This window comes from Phyllostomus hastatus, unplaced genomic scaffold (genome assembly GCF_019186645.2).
Source record: "Phyllostomus hastatus isolate PE091 unplaced genomic scaffold, TTU_PhHast_1.1 phas_scaffold_93, whole genome shotgun sequence".
Lineage (NCBI taxonomy): Eukaryota > Metazoa > Chordata > Mammalia > Chiroptera > Phyllostomidae > Phyllostomus > Phyllostomus hastatus.
In genome coordinates this window covers 46,598,950-46,616,408 of record NW_025334042.1, presented here as the reverse complement: position 1 = coordinate 46,616,408, position 17,459 = coordinate 46,598,950, and the positions used below count along the sequence as shown (strand labels likewise).

At 35.9% G+C, this 17,459-nt stretch overlaps 1 protein-coding gene across 1 annotated transcript; it reads right to left on the bottom strand.

Annotated features, from left to right (window-relative positions):
• Window positions 1-343: 343 nt before the first annotated feature.
• LOC123813101 (taste receptor type 2 member 10-like) lies at window positions 344-1,273 on the bottom strand. Its single transcript, XM_045830139.1, has one exon. The coding sequence runs from the start codon at window positions 1,271-1,273 to the stop codon at window positions 344-346; it is 930 nt and encodes a 309-aa protein (XP_045686095.1).
• Between the last annotated feature and the right edge of the window lie 16,186 nt (window positions 1,274-17,459).

The following is a 17,459-nucleotide window of genomic DNA, read 5'->3' as shown; positions in this document are numbered from 1 at the left end:
AGAAGTCCGGTAAAGCACAATGGAAAGCCTAGCCTTAGATGCTTATTCCCACCACCATCATCTCCACAGTGAATCATCTCCAAGCTGTTCTTCCTCCCTCTGGGAGATGTGTGGAAAGAAGTTGCAGGGTCGGGAAGCTGACTGAGCCGCTGGATTTGTCTGTGGGATTAAAGCTCCTTGAAGAATGAAATTCACTCAGATGTCATCAAAATAATTAGGGAAGATTTTAGTGATGCTCTAGAACACAGCTAAATCAGTGCAGTAATGTGGTGTCAGTGAAACGTCTTCAGGCGTTCCTTCACTCCATTATTCTCATAGAGCATCCTTTTCTCCCCATGCCTGTCTATGGAGTTCTCAGAGGTTTCTCTTTCCCACAGCACTTTAAAAGCTGTAGTAACTTCAAAGACGCTTGTTTTAGCTTGCTGTTTCCTAGAATTAGGATAAACGAGTGACCCCAGGGATAGAGGGCTGAGGTTGTCATACCAAAAATCATCAGCCATTTCTTTTCTGGCACAATAAAACATGATATTTCTATGGCAATACCTATAAAATTCAAGGTAAAGAGGATGATAAAAGATAGCAAAACTTTCATTGCTCTCACATGTGCCTCTGAGCTGGGGTCTCTGACACCTACCACATTCAATTGCATATGCCTATTGTGTCTCCAAAGGGAAATGATTAACAAGAAACATGTAACCACGGACAGCGTAAAGAGGAAAATGACTCCCAGATTGAGCACAGTTTCATAAGCAAGGTATTCACTTGTAGGGACCATGAAATGCCAGGTTCTGTTTCTATTTTTTACTTTATAATCATTAATAAGCTTCACAATTTGTGGGAAACTAAGTAACCATGAAACAAGCAACAACCCTATTAGAAGGGGAAGTACTTTATTGATTCTGTGCTTCAACCAGAGAAAAATGTGGTGGGAAAAATTGGCTATCCTCAGGAAGTAGAAGATGCTGAGGTTGGTGGCAAACCAGACACTTGAGTGATTGATAATTATCCATAAGTAGGACATACATTCAATTAGGCTCCCAGAGGAATATATATCTGGAGTGAATATTCTTATAAATCCATCAGTAATTATTATCCATATCAGAAAAATTCTTGAAGTAGCTAAGCCAATAAGAATCAAGCCAATTGCAGAACATTTCTTGTTCTTAACACAGTCCATGCAGTTTACAAGTCCAATAAATCCATTCCCTAAAATCCCCAGTACTGACTCAATAACTGCTATGAAAATAAAGAGGCCTTCCACTACACTTAGCATACTTGCTATGCTCTAATATTGTTTCTGTTACATGTATTTCAGATTACCTGATGCAGGGTGAGGCATATATTGGCTGCTTGTTGGAAGAATGATTTTCTTTTCTTTCAGCATATGAAGATTTAAAATTACCCCATAAAGTCATTAAAAAAGAAAAAATAAAAGTGCCCCAGTTGATGCCCTTATATGGAATTCAAAATCTCTGCACTGGGACCCCTCCACTTATATATATATAACTTAGCTAGGCTACAGAACACGTGTCCAGCCTGAATGCCGACCTACAATTTGTTAACATGCAAATGAAAGTTTGTTTCATGGATTTTACTTCTGCCCCTGAGACTATTTTGCATTTGTAAACCTGAATTGTGGAGTGGGAGTACCAAATACATATCTCTGAGAAACAAAGCACAACAGAAACAAAGATGGAATTCTTCATCTTTTTTAGTATTAACATTAGCATCATCATTTATGTGTGTTAATTCAGGCAGGGCACACTTCAAGTGATAATGTAGACAGGACAATAGATTGTGACTCAATTACATAGAAACACTGAACAATTGGCACTTTGTGTTAAAGTAGATACTAAAAACCAGTTTGTTGTGTTATTCAGTGTATTTTATCTTTTAACTTTTATATTTTTTTATCTTATTGTCTAATTTAAGCTTAACCAGGTATAGGAAATTTTCCAAATATTATCTCATAAAATTGTTGCCGTGTTTTTATACTCCTAGTTATTCTATTCATGAATATAGGTTGACTACCCAATATGAAGGGTTCTTAGAAATAATCCCTTTATTTAGACTACTTCGCTGTGATGACATCCATCCACCCATTTATTCTACAAGTATTTCAATGAGTATCTAAATATACCAAGCTCTCCTCTAGACACTGAGAGAATATGATGAATATAATGGTACACAGAATCTCAAAGCTTGTGTGATTCATTTAATTTACATTCTAATCTCCAGCCAGAAAAAATCACAGAAATCAATATGTTGTTTAACAATTTAAATTTTAAAAATTAAAATAAATAAATATAAATTTATCGAGACTTTGTTATATTCCCAGCACTGTACTAAACACTTTATGGTTATTTTTTCTTTTCAACATCACAACAGACCTTTAAAATATGTACTACTATTATCTTCATTTTTTAAAAGAATAAACTGATCTTTAGAAAGAACTTTTCCAACTTATGTTAACATGACTCCCGTGAATAACGTCACACAATGGTCTCATGATGAACTACCATCAACATGGAAATAGATAATGAGTGAGAGTCACCAAGGCAAAACAAACATAAGCAAGCAGCAAACAGATGTCACCTGAACTGCAAATATTGAAATTGACAGATAAGAATATCTGTAGATATAACACCTATGTATGACCTGCTTTAAAGAAAAATCAAAGATGCAATTTCAGAGAAAGCTAGCAATGAGAGACTATCAAAACGAAATGGGAAATTGGGGGGTAAAACTTATTGAAATAAGAAGAATAATTATATTCAATGAAAATAAACTAAATAACTCCAAGTAAAACACTTAATATTGACAGCCAGAATTTTAAAAATCTAGCAATATATTTGTTATAGGAAATATAAAAAATATTAAGACGCACAAAACTTGGGATTAAAATTATGAAAAAATAGATTACACAAACATTATCCAAAAGAAATCTGGCATAGTTATAAAAATATCATATAAAGTAGATTTTAGGTTAAAAGCAATATTATAGAAAAAAAGATACAGGGTACTTTAAAGGTAAAATACTCAACTCAGCATGATTATATTGCTATCCTAAAATTTATGCACCAAATAATGTACCAAACAATACAGAACTAAAACAGAGAAAAGGCAAATGTATAATCATATAAAATCATTTAAAACATATGACTCAATAGTTCATAATTCACATGGACTGAAAATCAATGAAGGTAGAGAATATCTGAATTAACAAACTTGATACATCTGACAATGGAATAATTCATATCCTTTCACATAGACTATTTTTACCAAAATCAACCATATGTGAGGCTAGAGAAAATTCCACAAATGTTAAATGAATAAAAACTTTCAGAAGATGTTCCCTAACTACAAAGAAATAAAATAATATTTGATCACCAACATCACTAATTAGCAAAATGCAAATCGAAACCACAATGAGATGTCACCTCACACTTGTTAGAATGGCTATTATCAAAAAGACAAGGATGACAAATGTTGGTGAGAATGTAAAGAAAAAGGAACCCTTGTACACTGTTGGTGGGAATGTAGATTGGTACAGCTACTATGGAAAACAGTACGGGATAGAGTTACCATATGACCCAGCAGTCCCACTTTTGTGTATTTATCCAAAGGAAATGAAAACACTGCGGGAGGGCTGTTTACGCCCATGTCCACTGCAGCATTATTCACAATAGAAACAACCTAAATATCTGCCACCAGAAGAATGGATAAAGAAAATGCAATATATATAATGTCATTCAACTATGAGAAAGGCATCTGGCAAAGGAAATCTGGCATTGTGCAATGATGTAGATAGACCTTGAGGGTATTATGCTAAGTAAAATAAGTCAGCCAGAGAAAGCCAAATAGCTATATGTACTCACTTGTATTTGGAATCTAAAACAGCCAAACTCATAGAAATGCAGAGTAGAATGGTAGTTTCCAGAGGCTGGAGGGGGGTGTTGAATTGAATGATGTTATTAGTTATAATAACATCATAAGATGTTATTAACATAAGATGATTAACATCTGGGAATCTAATGTACTGAATAATGACTATTAAGTAACAATACTGTGTTATATACTTGTATACACAGACACAAAGAATTACTATGTGAAGGGATGGAGATATTTACTAATCTGTACTGTGGTAATCATTTTGCAATATATACATGTATCTAATCATTACATTATATACCTTATATTTATTTATGTTGTATGTCAATAACATTTCAATAGTATCTCAATAAAGCTTGAAAAATTTCAATAATGGCTTCTTGTTATTGAAATTACAGGAAAAAACCTAACTTAGTAAGAGCACAGAGGATTTTTTAGATTTGTGTAGCTTTAATAACTATTTATATAATTTGTACTCATTAATTTGAATAATATCAATTTTTTCTTGGTTAATGAAAAAATTTATTTTAACATCTTTACCAAAGCCCTCCAATTATTTCTATTCTCTTTTCAAAGGACTCTCACTTCCAGTGTTACCACACAAACTAAGATGCAAATATCACACACCTAGTAGCAAAAAAGCATTTTCATTTTCCAGGAAACAAAATTTTATACAAGGTGGATAAAGCTTTCATGGTAAATAAATCTCAGACATCACAAAACTACTTTGGAAAGGAAAATTTTTAAGTAAGTAACTTTTCAAATATTCAATAGAGTCATGATGTATGCAGAAACTTGGAAATCATCCAAAAAGCTTTTCTAAAAGAGCCCGTGTCAACATCTTGTTGTGCAACTTTGAAGATTGATGTATTTGTGAGAAATATGTGGAACACACTGTTCTGGAATAATTTCTGACTAAAAACACATAATTGTCAATTTCTCATATTAATACTTTATCACGATTGTTTAAGAGAGTTGATAATTTTGATTTTGACTCCTTAATAATTCCCCTTCTCTTGAAGTTTAAGATGTTTCCATTTGTACACTATGGTGTTTTTCAACCTCAGACATTGGCGTTTTGGGTTGGATAATTCTTTGTTTTAATTGTTGGTTGTTTAACAGCCTCCCTGGTCTCTACCCACAATATGCCATCAGCACCTCCCCAGTTGTGACCACTAAAAATGTCTTTAGACATTGACAAATGTTTCCAGGGAGTCAAACTTGAAGGTAGTTAAGAACCACGGATACACTATTTTAATTCCTATGTTGATTAACAAATTGCATGTATGTGTTTGAAAATTTTGTGTTGCTTTCTTTACATTAAAGCATGTTGCAATAAGTAAAAAACTATGAACTGAAAATGTTGGAAATAGGTGAAAACTATACATATCTTGAGCAAATTATATCCACCTTATAAAACAACATATCTGCTTACTTTCCAAAACGAAAGAATAATTCTGGTACAAGTGAAATGGAAATTAAAATTAAGTATGCACTATGTCAAAAAGGAAATCCTGATAAATTTTGGAAGATCCACATGCAAACCATGTTCTCAATGTTGCTGAGCAACATATAATTACATTAGATAACTTCATTAGTAAAATACTGACACATTTATAAAAAATAAAATAGAACAATATTTTCTATGTACACAAAAAGAGAATAAAACAGAAAAAATGCAAATGAATGATTAGCCTAAAAATTACCTATTTAAATTTAGACAATCTAACTGGGAGATAAATGAAAGTTTTGAATAAGAGATCAGAAATAATGTCTTTCCAAATGGCAAAATAAAAACATGTAAATAATGTGAATATATTCTCAAATATTTATAGATTAAGTATATTTTCAAACATTGTCTTTTAAAGAATTATAAATAGAATTAAAGAAAGGATTATAGTATCCAACAAAATTTCAGTCAACAAAGATTTTAATTATTTATTGAAATATAAAATGTACTTGAATTAAAAGTATACACAAATGCCCATATGCATGTTTTATTCAATTGATTTCTACAATGTTACTGTCAGAGAATGTATTTTTAACATTTCTGTGTTTGGGGGAAGGGCAGAGGGTAAAGTCAGATTTTGCTTTGTAGGCTGGTAACTAATTACAACTTTTTAATATTTTTGCATATTTTTAAAAATCTGGAGAAATTCCATATATTTAATTGCTACCACATGTCTAACAATTCTCCTTTATGAATTTTAAGTTAAAGTCTTATATAACTATATTTATTTTCTAAACTTTGATCTATAATGTCAATAATTATATACCATAATGTATTAGTTAAAAAATTCTTTTGTGTTTAGTTTCATAAATCCTGTCCTATTTTATTCAGCTTCTTTATTTTGTTGGTTTGCCTCTTCACAATTTCCCTTTTTATATTTTTTTAGTTTTGTTATATCATCTCATATCTGTTCTCTTCTTTTACAGTAGTGCTTTCTTGAATTTGATGAAGAACATTTAATAGATATTATCCAATATCAACCTTTGTCTCCTACAGTGATTTACTCAAACAGGCCTTTGAACCAGGGCTTGCAATTTCCCCCTAAAACAAAGGAGTGAATTCTTGGATTATTTTATTTTTAATTTTTACATGGATTTAAATTATCCTTGTATCTATTCTCAAGCTGGACGTACTGGAACTCTTTAAGTGTCTCCCAGCAGTCAAGGAGAGCAGGAAGACTTGGTTCTATTGGCAATTCCAATAGGGGAACTTCTCTATGTTATCTCTATGGTTTTCAGGAGCTTCCCAGGTGTGCACAACAGGAGCCAGATTAAATGTAATTGATTATCTTCTAGATATATGGATAGCTTTTTGTTTTTGTTTTTTCCCTGTGGTGTTGAAGGCCGCCCTGCCTGGTCTTAGGAATCTATAACTGCCTATGACTATGGCTGAGTAAGAGGCTTCTGAACTAGGAGACACTAAGGAGACAAAAACTTATTTCCCTGGTATGAACACTGCCTGTTCTAATGCCTGGCTCCCTTTGCATGATCAGCAGTCAATGACGGATAACAATTTTCTAGGAAAGAGAATGAATCTAAGACAGATGCAATCACGTGGAAATGCCCTAAGGGAAGAGATTCAGGGGGCTTTGGAAATGAAGGGGTGATTGACATCGACCCCTGCCCCCTTGGCTTTGCCAAAGCCTGAGTCCTTGAGAAATCCAAGTCTCCCAGCTGCCTCTGTCTCCTTTGCCCAACTCAGGCCTTCGAAAATAACAGGCGGTGTAGTCCAGACCAGGGTCAGTGGGCCCCTGGGGTAATCAGACCTGAGACATAGAATATGAAAGATCCTGTGAGATCTGCTTGCTGGAAGATGCTCTTTAATTAGACTATGAAGGCACAGAAAGGAAATGAAACTAAGCTTGAAGTCCTATAGTCTTTTTAAATGACAAAACCCCAAAATCTCTAGCTTAGGATCCCAGCAGGAGATCTGCCAGTGCCTTTCAAAGCTAACTACTTGTAATTTGCAAACTGTATTTGTATTCAAGAATAAAACCCTGCTTGGGCAGGGGGGCGGGATGCTCTCCCCTAGAGAGGGTGGCCATGGGGCTTCCGACTAGAGAGAGTGGCTGTTTCGTCGCTATTTCCCCACAGGACCCGGTTGTCTCTGTGTATGTTTTTCTCGTGTTTCGACGAGCATCTGCAGCAGGGATGGATACTGCTGGTCAGTATCCACCACACTGTGAGAGTAACTTTTTCCCCATAAATATATAGCATTAATTTAGAATAGCACAGCTTTGGCCAAGCACCTTATCCCATCCAGAGTTTCTGTAGCATTGACTATGGAGTCTTCACGTCATTTGCTCAGTCAACCACTGTTGGCTTGCTAGCTTGGTACCTTGGTCATTTCTCCATCATCACCTCTACAGGTTTGCTATTGACCGACACCCCCTGAACTCTTGATAGACACAAAGCCACTACCAATGATTTGGGATTCCTTAATTTGTAGCAATAAAAAAGCTGGTGTGAAGCTGCCCCTTCATTCAGCTGTTGCTCTTCCAAGGCCAGGGTTTCCAGGCTGCAATGGGTTTTCCATCAAACACTTGGATGTGTTTCCACTGCGGTGTTCAATATGAATTCAAGCTTTGGCCTGTTCCTAAAGAAATTTATATTCCTAAAGATAACGTGATATTCTAAAATATCTCATAGGAGGGTCATGGAGGAGGCAGTGATTACATGCATGGCAACATGAATGTCTAGGCCATGTGGCCAGGGTTGTGGAGGATAAAGGGACGGGGCCTGTGGGCTGAAGCATGCAGTAACCACTCACTGAGATGGGCACACAGTCAGTGGGTAGCCACCTATGTTGCTTGGGATGCCATCAACTCATTTATGGGTTTAAATTCTCCAGATGCTCACAGTTTTCTTTTAATTCATAGCACAATGTATTTTTAGTATTTTTCATTGTTTTAGTCATTTAATAGTTTTTATCAATATTGTTTTGGAGTGATTTAATGTATTTCACTCATGGTACCAGTTCCCCATGGTCACTTTCAGAAACTTTGTCCTTGTTACTAAGTGAAAAAGTCAAGAAAACATATCTTTTGTGTTCCTGCTGCACTTAGCAATTATACACTTCTTAAAAGTTCTTGGAATTTTCTTTTTAATAAAACAGTCTCCTACCAATTAATTTAAATTTTCTCTTTTCTACTATATATTTTTCCTCCATAATCAAAATTCAAACTCTTAATCAATAAAAAGTCTTGCAAAGTGGTGTGCCACACTAAATCAACTGATTTTGATGCTGTTATTAAATAACTGAATCAAGAGCTAATAAGGCAGTTTAATTCTTTTTTATCCACTCTTTTTTAATTTCAAGTCAGAAGATTTGAATTTGAATCCTAACACTTTATAGTGAAGTCACATATGGTAAGCCTCAGTATTTTTATCCTAGAAAATAACAATAATATTTTATACAGCCTTTGGGAAGATTAAAGAACTATGTCAAATTGCCTAGGTTGTTTCATGGAACCCAGGAGACTGTTTTTCTTATGTCAGTGGCCTGGTCTATGGAGATTTTAACAAACTCACAGATGCAGAAAACAGAAGGGTGGTTACCAGAGGGGAAGGGGATTGAGGGAGGATGAAGAGGGTAAGAGGCCTCATGACCACACTTTGGCTGGTGAGCCTGCAATGGAGTATACCGATGTTGTATTATAAAATTTTATTCTTGAAAGTTATATAATGTTATTAACCAATATTACCTCAATTCATTTCATTAAAACTTTTATAAAAAATTAAAACGTAAGAAGTTTATTGGACGCAAAATGGAAGCCATGAGAGAACCCAGGGGACCCTCAATGAGTTGTTTTTCCACAGAACATGAACAGTTCTCAGCTCCTCCATGCTGTGAGGGATTCAGTTCCTTTGACTCAGGACTCGGTTTGCCTTAGCAGATTCACAGAAGTCTGTCTCAATTTTCTGTTCCTCAGAATTATATTGATAGGGTGAATTGAAGGATAGCAATGCTACAGTCTCACTGATAATCAAACTTAGTTTTCTGAGATGGAGTAGGACAATATTACCAAGAGAGTGGCCAGATAGTGCACAACTAAGAAAATGAGGAAAGAAATCATAGTGTTTCTGGCTCTCACATGAACTGCTGTGCTGAGGTCTCCAGGGCCTTTGGCATGATGCAGCATTTGCCTGGTATGTCTCCACAAAGAGAAGATTAACAGGAAAAATGAGATGAGCGACACAGCCATGAGAATGAGAAATCCCAGGCTGAGAAGAATTTGATTGCTAACATATTGGCTTCTATGCAAATATTCTTCCCAAGTCAAGTTTCTTTCCATTTTTAAATAGTCACTGGATACAAAAATATCAAATTTGATGCTCAGAAGATTCAGAAAGAAAGAAAGGGGGGGGAGAAGGAGAGAGAGGGAGGAAGAAGGAAAGAAAGAAAGAAGGAAGGAAGGAAGGAAAGAAAGAAAGAAAGAAAGAAAGAAAGAAAGAAAGAAAGAAAGAAAGAAAGAAAGAAAGAAAGAAAGAAAGAAAGGAAGGAAGAAAGGAAGAAAGGAAGAAAGAAAGAGAAAGAAAGAAAGGAAGAAAGGAAGAAAGGAAGAAAGAGAAGGAAGGAAGGAAGGAAGGAAGGAAGGAAGGAAGGAAGGAAGGGAAGAAAGAAAGAAAGAAAGAAAGAAAGAAAGAAAGAAAGAAAGAAAGAAAGAAAGAAAGAAAGAAAGAAAGAAAGAGAAAGCCCGACAGAATGGTGAAAACAAGTCTATCTCTTCTCCACTTCAGCCAAAGTAGGAGGGGTGGGAAAAACTGGATAGCTTGAGGAAATAGAAGACACTGAGGCAGGTGGCACACCAAAAACTTAAGGAATTGTGCAGATTCCAGAGTAAATCAACAATTATTATTACATGGTGATTTTCATATATTTATAGATAGAACACTGTTCTAAGGCTATCTGTGAGAATTATGCATATCACGCCAATCCTGGAGATGGCCAAGCACATAAAGATAAAATCAAATAAGGAGATTTTCTTGGTTTTGACCCAGTCAGCACAGGTTGCTAATAAAATGAATCTATGTCCCCAAATACCTGTTATGAATTCCAGAAGTTCAATGGTCACAAAAGCTTTTTCAATTGCACTTGACATATCTGCAGAAGTCAAAATCTCAGTTCCTTCTCTCACTGCTGAGAGATAGTTTTCCAAACTACTTTTTGAAAATGATATAACTGTGGTGAATGCTCCTCTTCAAGGTTTTATTTTGGAGTCTGTTTCAGACCACAAAAATATCCAACCCTGATGTGAGAAAATGCTGTGGGTAGCTTCCTAAACAGCAGTTCTAGACATGAAAACACTCCAAACAACAATCGTCATAAGTATCAACTCGAGGACTAATTGCAATCTTTATGCTGTTGTCACTGGCTGCAATCTTTATGCTGTTGTCACTGGCTGAAATTTTTATTTATGAGGTTGACTGAAAGCTGAGCTTGTATTTGCTTGCAGGCAAATAAGGAGATGTTTCTATAATATGATATTGTTTTATACTTTCTTCCGCTTCGAGCAGGGAATTTTCAATGGCTTCATGCAGAAATTCAAAGTAACAAATTCCAACTAAATTTTTTTGTGTTTCCTCCTAAATTCTGACTCCTGAAATTAAACATGGCCAGGATCCTGAATTCTTAACTACTTACAACTTTAACTTCAGGATTCTTAAGGGATATAAACACCATGCAAAGCACTTATGAATGTTTCATTTGTAGCTCAGGCCTGCAGCAAGACCACACTGGGCCGAAGTTACAAGCCTTCTCACTCCTAGGCCACAATAGTCTCATTCAACAAAGATGTTATATCTAAAACATATGAGGAGGAAAACAGGAGAATGGCATTTGTCTCTTCAGGCCCTTTTTTCTTTCTGATACATCCCATCCTGGTCTTACTAACATTCCAAACTGCTGACTTCCTCAGGTCTCACCTGAGCAGATTAGAATTATTGGAACAAGGGAATAAACCACAAGAAGGAAAGCATCGTCTCTATTTGCTCCTTCCTCGTAAAGCTCTAATCCTTACTAGGAGCCATGGGAGATTAACCTATGTCCCTACCAAGAGAGGAGTCAAAGTGAATGTATCCTGATGAGGAAAAGTCATCTCTGCTGATGGAGTCATCCTGGAGTGAAGTGGACCCTAAATCTAACGACCTGTGTCCTTATAAGAAAAGGGAGAGGGAGATCTGACCCCCTGAAAAAGGCCCTGTGAAGCTAAAGTTATAAATTACAGTGATGTCACTACCATCCGAGGAACACATGAGGGCACCAGAAGTCAGAAGGGGCAAAGAAGGATTCTTCCTTAGAGCCTTCAGGGGGAGTATAGTCTTACTGACCCCTTGGTCTCAAACGTCTCACCTCCAGAACTGTGCAAGAGTAAAAAAACTCTGTGTGTGTGTTTTTTAAGCCATCAAGTTATTTGCAACAGACAAGGAAACTAATAAAGGTGGCTCTATTACTTCAAAAAAAATGCTTTTCATTGAAAAAAATTTATAGAGGAAAGGACACACAAATTAAGTGGAAAGCTTGATAGAACCAGCACCCAAATCGAGAAGCAGACGTGACCATCTCCCCAGAAGCCAAGTTCTACCCCTTCCAGTTGCAGCCTCACCCTCTCCAATTTCTTATATTTATATACAAGGATTCACAGAGTATGTAAATTCAATTTCCTGAATTCGACGGTTTGTAATAGTCATCTGAATATTTGCATATAATTGTTGTTATTTATTCTCACCACCTCAAAGTAAAGGCATGGAAACCTTTATTTGGGGCAGCAGCAGGAGGAGTTGTGCATTGTTCAATTTTTTGACTTCCCATTTGTCTCACAGGATACTAAATTTCCCCTTCCAGCTTCTTTTTCTTTTGCTGCCCAGCTTCCCTGGGGCCCTTATACTTTCCTTGTTTTCCCCCCCCCTCCCAGAAGTGATCTTTGTGAGACTCTGCACATTTTAAACTGCCTTCCACGTAGGCCTTGCTGCCAGGTTTGGGGTGTTTTGTTTTTAGTATTTTCACATTTGGGATGGATATTTTCTTTCTACCTTGGGTATAGTCAAACTTTAGATACTTACTCTGCTTTTATGTCTTTGAATTTTGAGAATGGTTTTTATTTCACAACAATACAGATTGCTTCATTGCTTTGGATAGTACCAATAATAATTTTATTCCCATCTAGTAGGAAGATATTTAATAACCAGTCTCTAAATTTTGACAGGGGCCACAGGAAAGCATCAAAAGAGTCTGTGGGCAGTATATTTATCTGTCACTGCTGTAACAAACTAATACAAATATCTACAGGGTAAATATATTACCTTGCATTTCTTCAGTTTAGAAGTTGAAATAGGTTTCACTGGGCTAACATTGAGGTGTCAGCAGGACTTTGTTTTTTCCTAGAAACTCTAAGGAAAAATTTGTTTCTTTGTCTTTTCCAGTGTCCAGAGGTTTGCCCACACTCTTGGGCTCATGGCCCCTCCCATCTTCACAGACAGCCGAGACTGGTTGAATTTTCCTCACTTTGTTACGAAAAAGATGACTCAGATGGCCTTGGAGTTTGCGAAGTGGGGTTTATTCACGCATTCGGACCCAGAGGAGATAAATTCCAAATTCTGGGCACCCAGCTTAGGCTGGGGTTTCCTTATATGCTTGTTACACAGGCAGAAAGAGGAAGGGGAAGGCAGCTGCTGAAAGCAAGCAGAAAGCGAAGGTTGACCTTTAAGTACGACCTTGAGATAACTGCTTATCTGGGAAAGGCTGCTGTCTGAGAAGGGCTGCAGGTCAGCTCATACCTAAGAATGGCTACTGCTCAGCTATGTCCTGTCACATCATTTCATTTTGACTCTTCTGCCTCCCTCTTTTCCACTGAAGGACCATGCTAATTAATTACATCAGTCCCAGCTGGATAAGCCAGGATAATTTGTTTATTTTTAAGTTCAATTGATCAGCAACCTTAATTCTCCTCTGCCTTCCAATTAAATGTTTTCATAGGTTCTGGGATTTAGGGTGTGGACATCTTTTGGAGATTTCTAGGTCTAGTTCTGCTATTTACTGTGGATTAATCACTTGCAAACTTTAGCTTCTTCTCATAAAATGAGACAGTTATACCAAGCCAATTTCTATGGGGTTTTTTTGCTCCTACATATATGTATTTCAACAAATAATACAGTGTTGGGAGCTTTTCTCTTGAGTAGGAAAGTACTTCCAAGGGCTCCACTTAATCTCTGTTAAAACTACAAAACTACTTCTGTTCTGCCAGTCCCTATTTTTCCAATTTCTCTTTCCATTTTCTTCTTAATTTCTAGCAGATTTTAACAGGAAATTTTATGCTAGACCATTAGGATGATGAACAAAAGTTAGCCAGGAAAAAAATGTTAGTGTATTCAAAATACACAGTCAATATTGATACAGAATGGAAAACAATTTTATTTCAACTTCCAGCAGATCAATGATGGATGCATGCCCAACGAATAACGATGTTGGTGCCAACTGTGGGGATTGGCTGAAGGCAGAGCTGAAACACGTGTGCCATGTGTTTTATGAGCCTGGAATAAATAACAGTTGAAGTTGTGGGTTGAGATGAGGTCATTTCAGAATGTATTTGGAGGAATGAGGCACTTATGACAGCCCTATAGAGACCTGATCCATGGAACAGCAAATGATAAGGAACCCCACCAGGTGACTGTCCTCAGAACAGCAGCTACCATTGAAGGCTTCCTTGTGCCAAAAACATGTACTGACATGAGAGTTTTACATGGGTTGTTCTTAAGTTTTATAAAAACTAGGTAATTTTTAATAATGATATAAACTGATCTATTCCTGTAATCCAGAAATGTCCCAATTTTAAAGCATATGGTTTACTTTAGACCATTTGCATTTAATGTAATGTTATGCTAAAGCTTAAGTCTGTCATTTTATTTTTTTTGTTTTCTGTTTATACTGTTTTTTGATTCCCTGTTTTCTATTTTCTGTATCCCTGTGGATTACTTTAACTTTCTTAGAATTCTACATTAGTTGATTTATAGTGATATTGAGTGTATCTCTTCCTGTTGCTTTCCCAATTGTTGCCCAGGCGTTACATTTTCTGTACCTAACTTATCACAGTTTAATAGTGCTGACATCTTGTCATTTCAAGCCAAGTGTGGAAAGCTTATCTACTTCTCTATCCCTTTAATAAACTCTCCTAAAATTAGGAAATTCTGATCCTATAAATTCTGATTATTGTGGGTAACCTATCCATCTTTCCTTCTGGAATAAGAAAGGTTATCATATCTTGACATTGGAAAGTAAACCAAATGTCTCTGAAGAGAGGAGGAAACTCTGTCTTTACACAAATCTGTCCTCTGACCAAGAGGACTACATCATTTCAGATTCCAAGGCTCTATGCCTTTTCTTCGTCTTGGTATTTTTGACCTGTTTTCTAATTACCTATTTTTAAGAGGAATGTATCTTATTAAGTATAATTCTGCAATCTGAGTCATTGTCCCTGTTTTGTTTTTCTTTGAAACATTTATTGTTCTTTGTTTCTTTGTTTTGGGACTCTCATCAAATGAGGTCTGTGTTCCATTACTATTATTTAATGAAATCCCATTCACTTTCTTTTTTAAATTTTTTTATTCTCATTCAAGTACAGTTGTCTGCATTTTCCTATCATCACTTCCCCCCACCACACCACCCCCAACTCCCACCCTCAATCTTTCCCCCCTTTGGCTTTGTCCATGGGTCCTTTATACATGTTTCTTATATACCCACAGAAATCATATCCTGGAGGTGGCCAAACAGGTAAAAATAAAATAAATCTGAGAGAATTTCCAGTTCCTGATGTGGTCAATGCTGTTTACTACACAATGAATCCTTTCCCCAAAATTCCTACTATGCATCCTACTATAGAAGTAAGTGCTCATGCACAGGCAGGGTCTCCATGTCCTTGACATGTCTGTTGATAGGAAATCTCTGCAGTAAGTGCACCATTCATTGACTGATTGATTGATTGATTGATTGTAGCTGTACCATTATAGATTTATATGATTCCTAATGATTGTCTTCTTTCGGATAGCTGGGGAAAACTGTACGTGTTCCCTCTTCTTGAACCTAGGACAGTTCGTGGCTACTTCAACTACTAAAAGTAGCAGAAATGACACTACAGGAATTTGGAAGCTAAGTCATAAAAAGCCATGCAGCTTTGTTTTGATTTCTTTACACTTTTGGGAGGGCCACCCTGATTTGCATTTCTTTTTAGTTCTTGAGTTGAATATGTGACTCATTTGTTTAGAAAGTTTTTCCTACTATATAAAACAATGGATGTAAATTTTCAGCTTTAGCTGACTTGCTCATTTGACTATACAGATTTTTTTGTTTTTGAATTCCAAATATCATCTTTTACTTAGAAATCTAATTAATAGAGAGTAGTTTCATTTCAAAATCTAATTTTTAACATTTTTTTGCATTATATTTTATATAATATCTGTTCTACAGAACTTGTTGAGACACTCTTTGTTGAACTATGCATGGCCCAGGTGTGTGACTGTTTCGTGTATTTTTAAAAGGACTGTATATAGATTTCTCTCAGTATAGAGTTCACATAAAAGTATTTGACCAATTTTGCTAATTATCTTATTCAGATTTTTATGTCACTATTAATTCTGTTTGATATATCAGTTTATTAAATGTGTGTTAAATTCTCACTATTTGGGGCCCTGCCTGGTGTGGCTCAGTTGGTTGCAAAGGGCACAGGTCCAGCCCCCAGTCAGGTATGTGCAAGAGGCAACCGATTGATGCTTCTCTCTGACATTGATGTTTCTCTCCCTCTCTTCTCTTTCTCCCTCCCTTCCCCTCTCTCTAGATTGAATAAAAGAAAAAAATGTTTTTAAAAATTCTCACTGTTTTTGGATTCATCAGTTTTTTGTTGTGATGCTTAGTTTTGTTTTATCCACCTAGATAATGCATTGTTAGGTGTGTTCAAATTCAGAATTATTACATTTTTTCCATAGATGTCTCCTATTATTATTAGATATTTTGAAATAACATTTCTCTAACCATTTGTTTTGTTTGCTTTAAATGTTAGCTTGTCTGACACTTTTGTTTGGATAGCGTGCTAGCTATAATTCAACTAGATATGACAAATATAAGCAAACAAGCAATTGGATGCTAGTAGCTTAACCATATTGTAGAGTCCCTATCTCTCCTGTCACTAACTAAAAAGTAAAAAGATAAGCATTTGTGGCACAAATATGTTCAAGAGAACAGTGAGATTCTGTCACTACCAAAAGCTAGGATAATAGATATTGAAACATAAGCAGCAATCATTGTGATCATGAGAATGTGGTGCGTTTTTATCCATTTATTTCCAACCATTGTGGTTTTCTGCCGTAGGTATACCTTTTGGAAACAGTATAATTGCACTTTATTTTCTTATTTAATATGAAACTCTGTCTTTTGATAGAAAATAAAGTAAATTTATTTAAATTTATGACAACTTTTGATAACATTGGACTTGTTTTTACCAGTAAAAACAGAGTTCTACTAGTTATCATTTTCTTTACTTTCTTTTCTCTTTTCTTGCTTTGCAATTTGGGAGGAGGAGTGTCATACAGATATTTATTTATTTATTAATTTATTTTTATTTACTTTATTGGGGTGACATTGATTTATAAAACCATGCAAGGTTCAAGTGTACAACTCAATAAAACATCAACTGCATATGGCACATAGTTTGGAATTAAATTATGAATTGTTTTTATTCCTTTCTGCACCTACTCTAAGTGTCTATTCATATCTCACAAACCACCCTAAAAATTAGTGGATTAAAACAACTGCTTAAAACAGCTAGTTCTGTGGGTCACCTGGACTTGGCCAGGCAGTTCTTATGGTGGTCTTTCCTTTCATTGCCATCAGATGATGGCTGGGAGCAGAGTCATCTGAAGGCTTAAAAGGGCTGGACACCTAAGATGGTTCAGTCCAAGAGGTAGCAGTTGGTGGTTTTCAGCGAGGAGCTCAGCAGGGGCCTGCCCATTGAGATGCTTGCAGTGGCTTCTTCCTACGGTTTGGCTACTCACAGTATGGTGTCTGGGGTTCC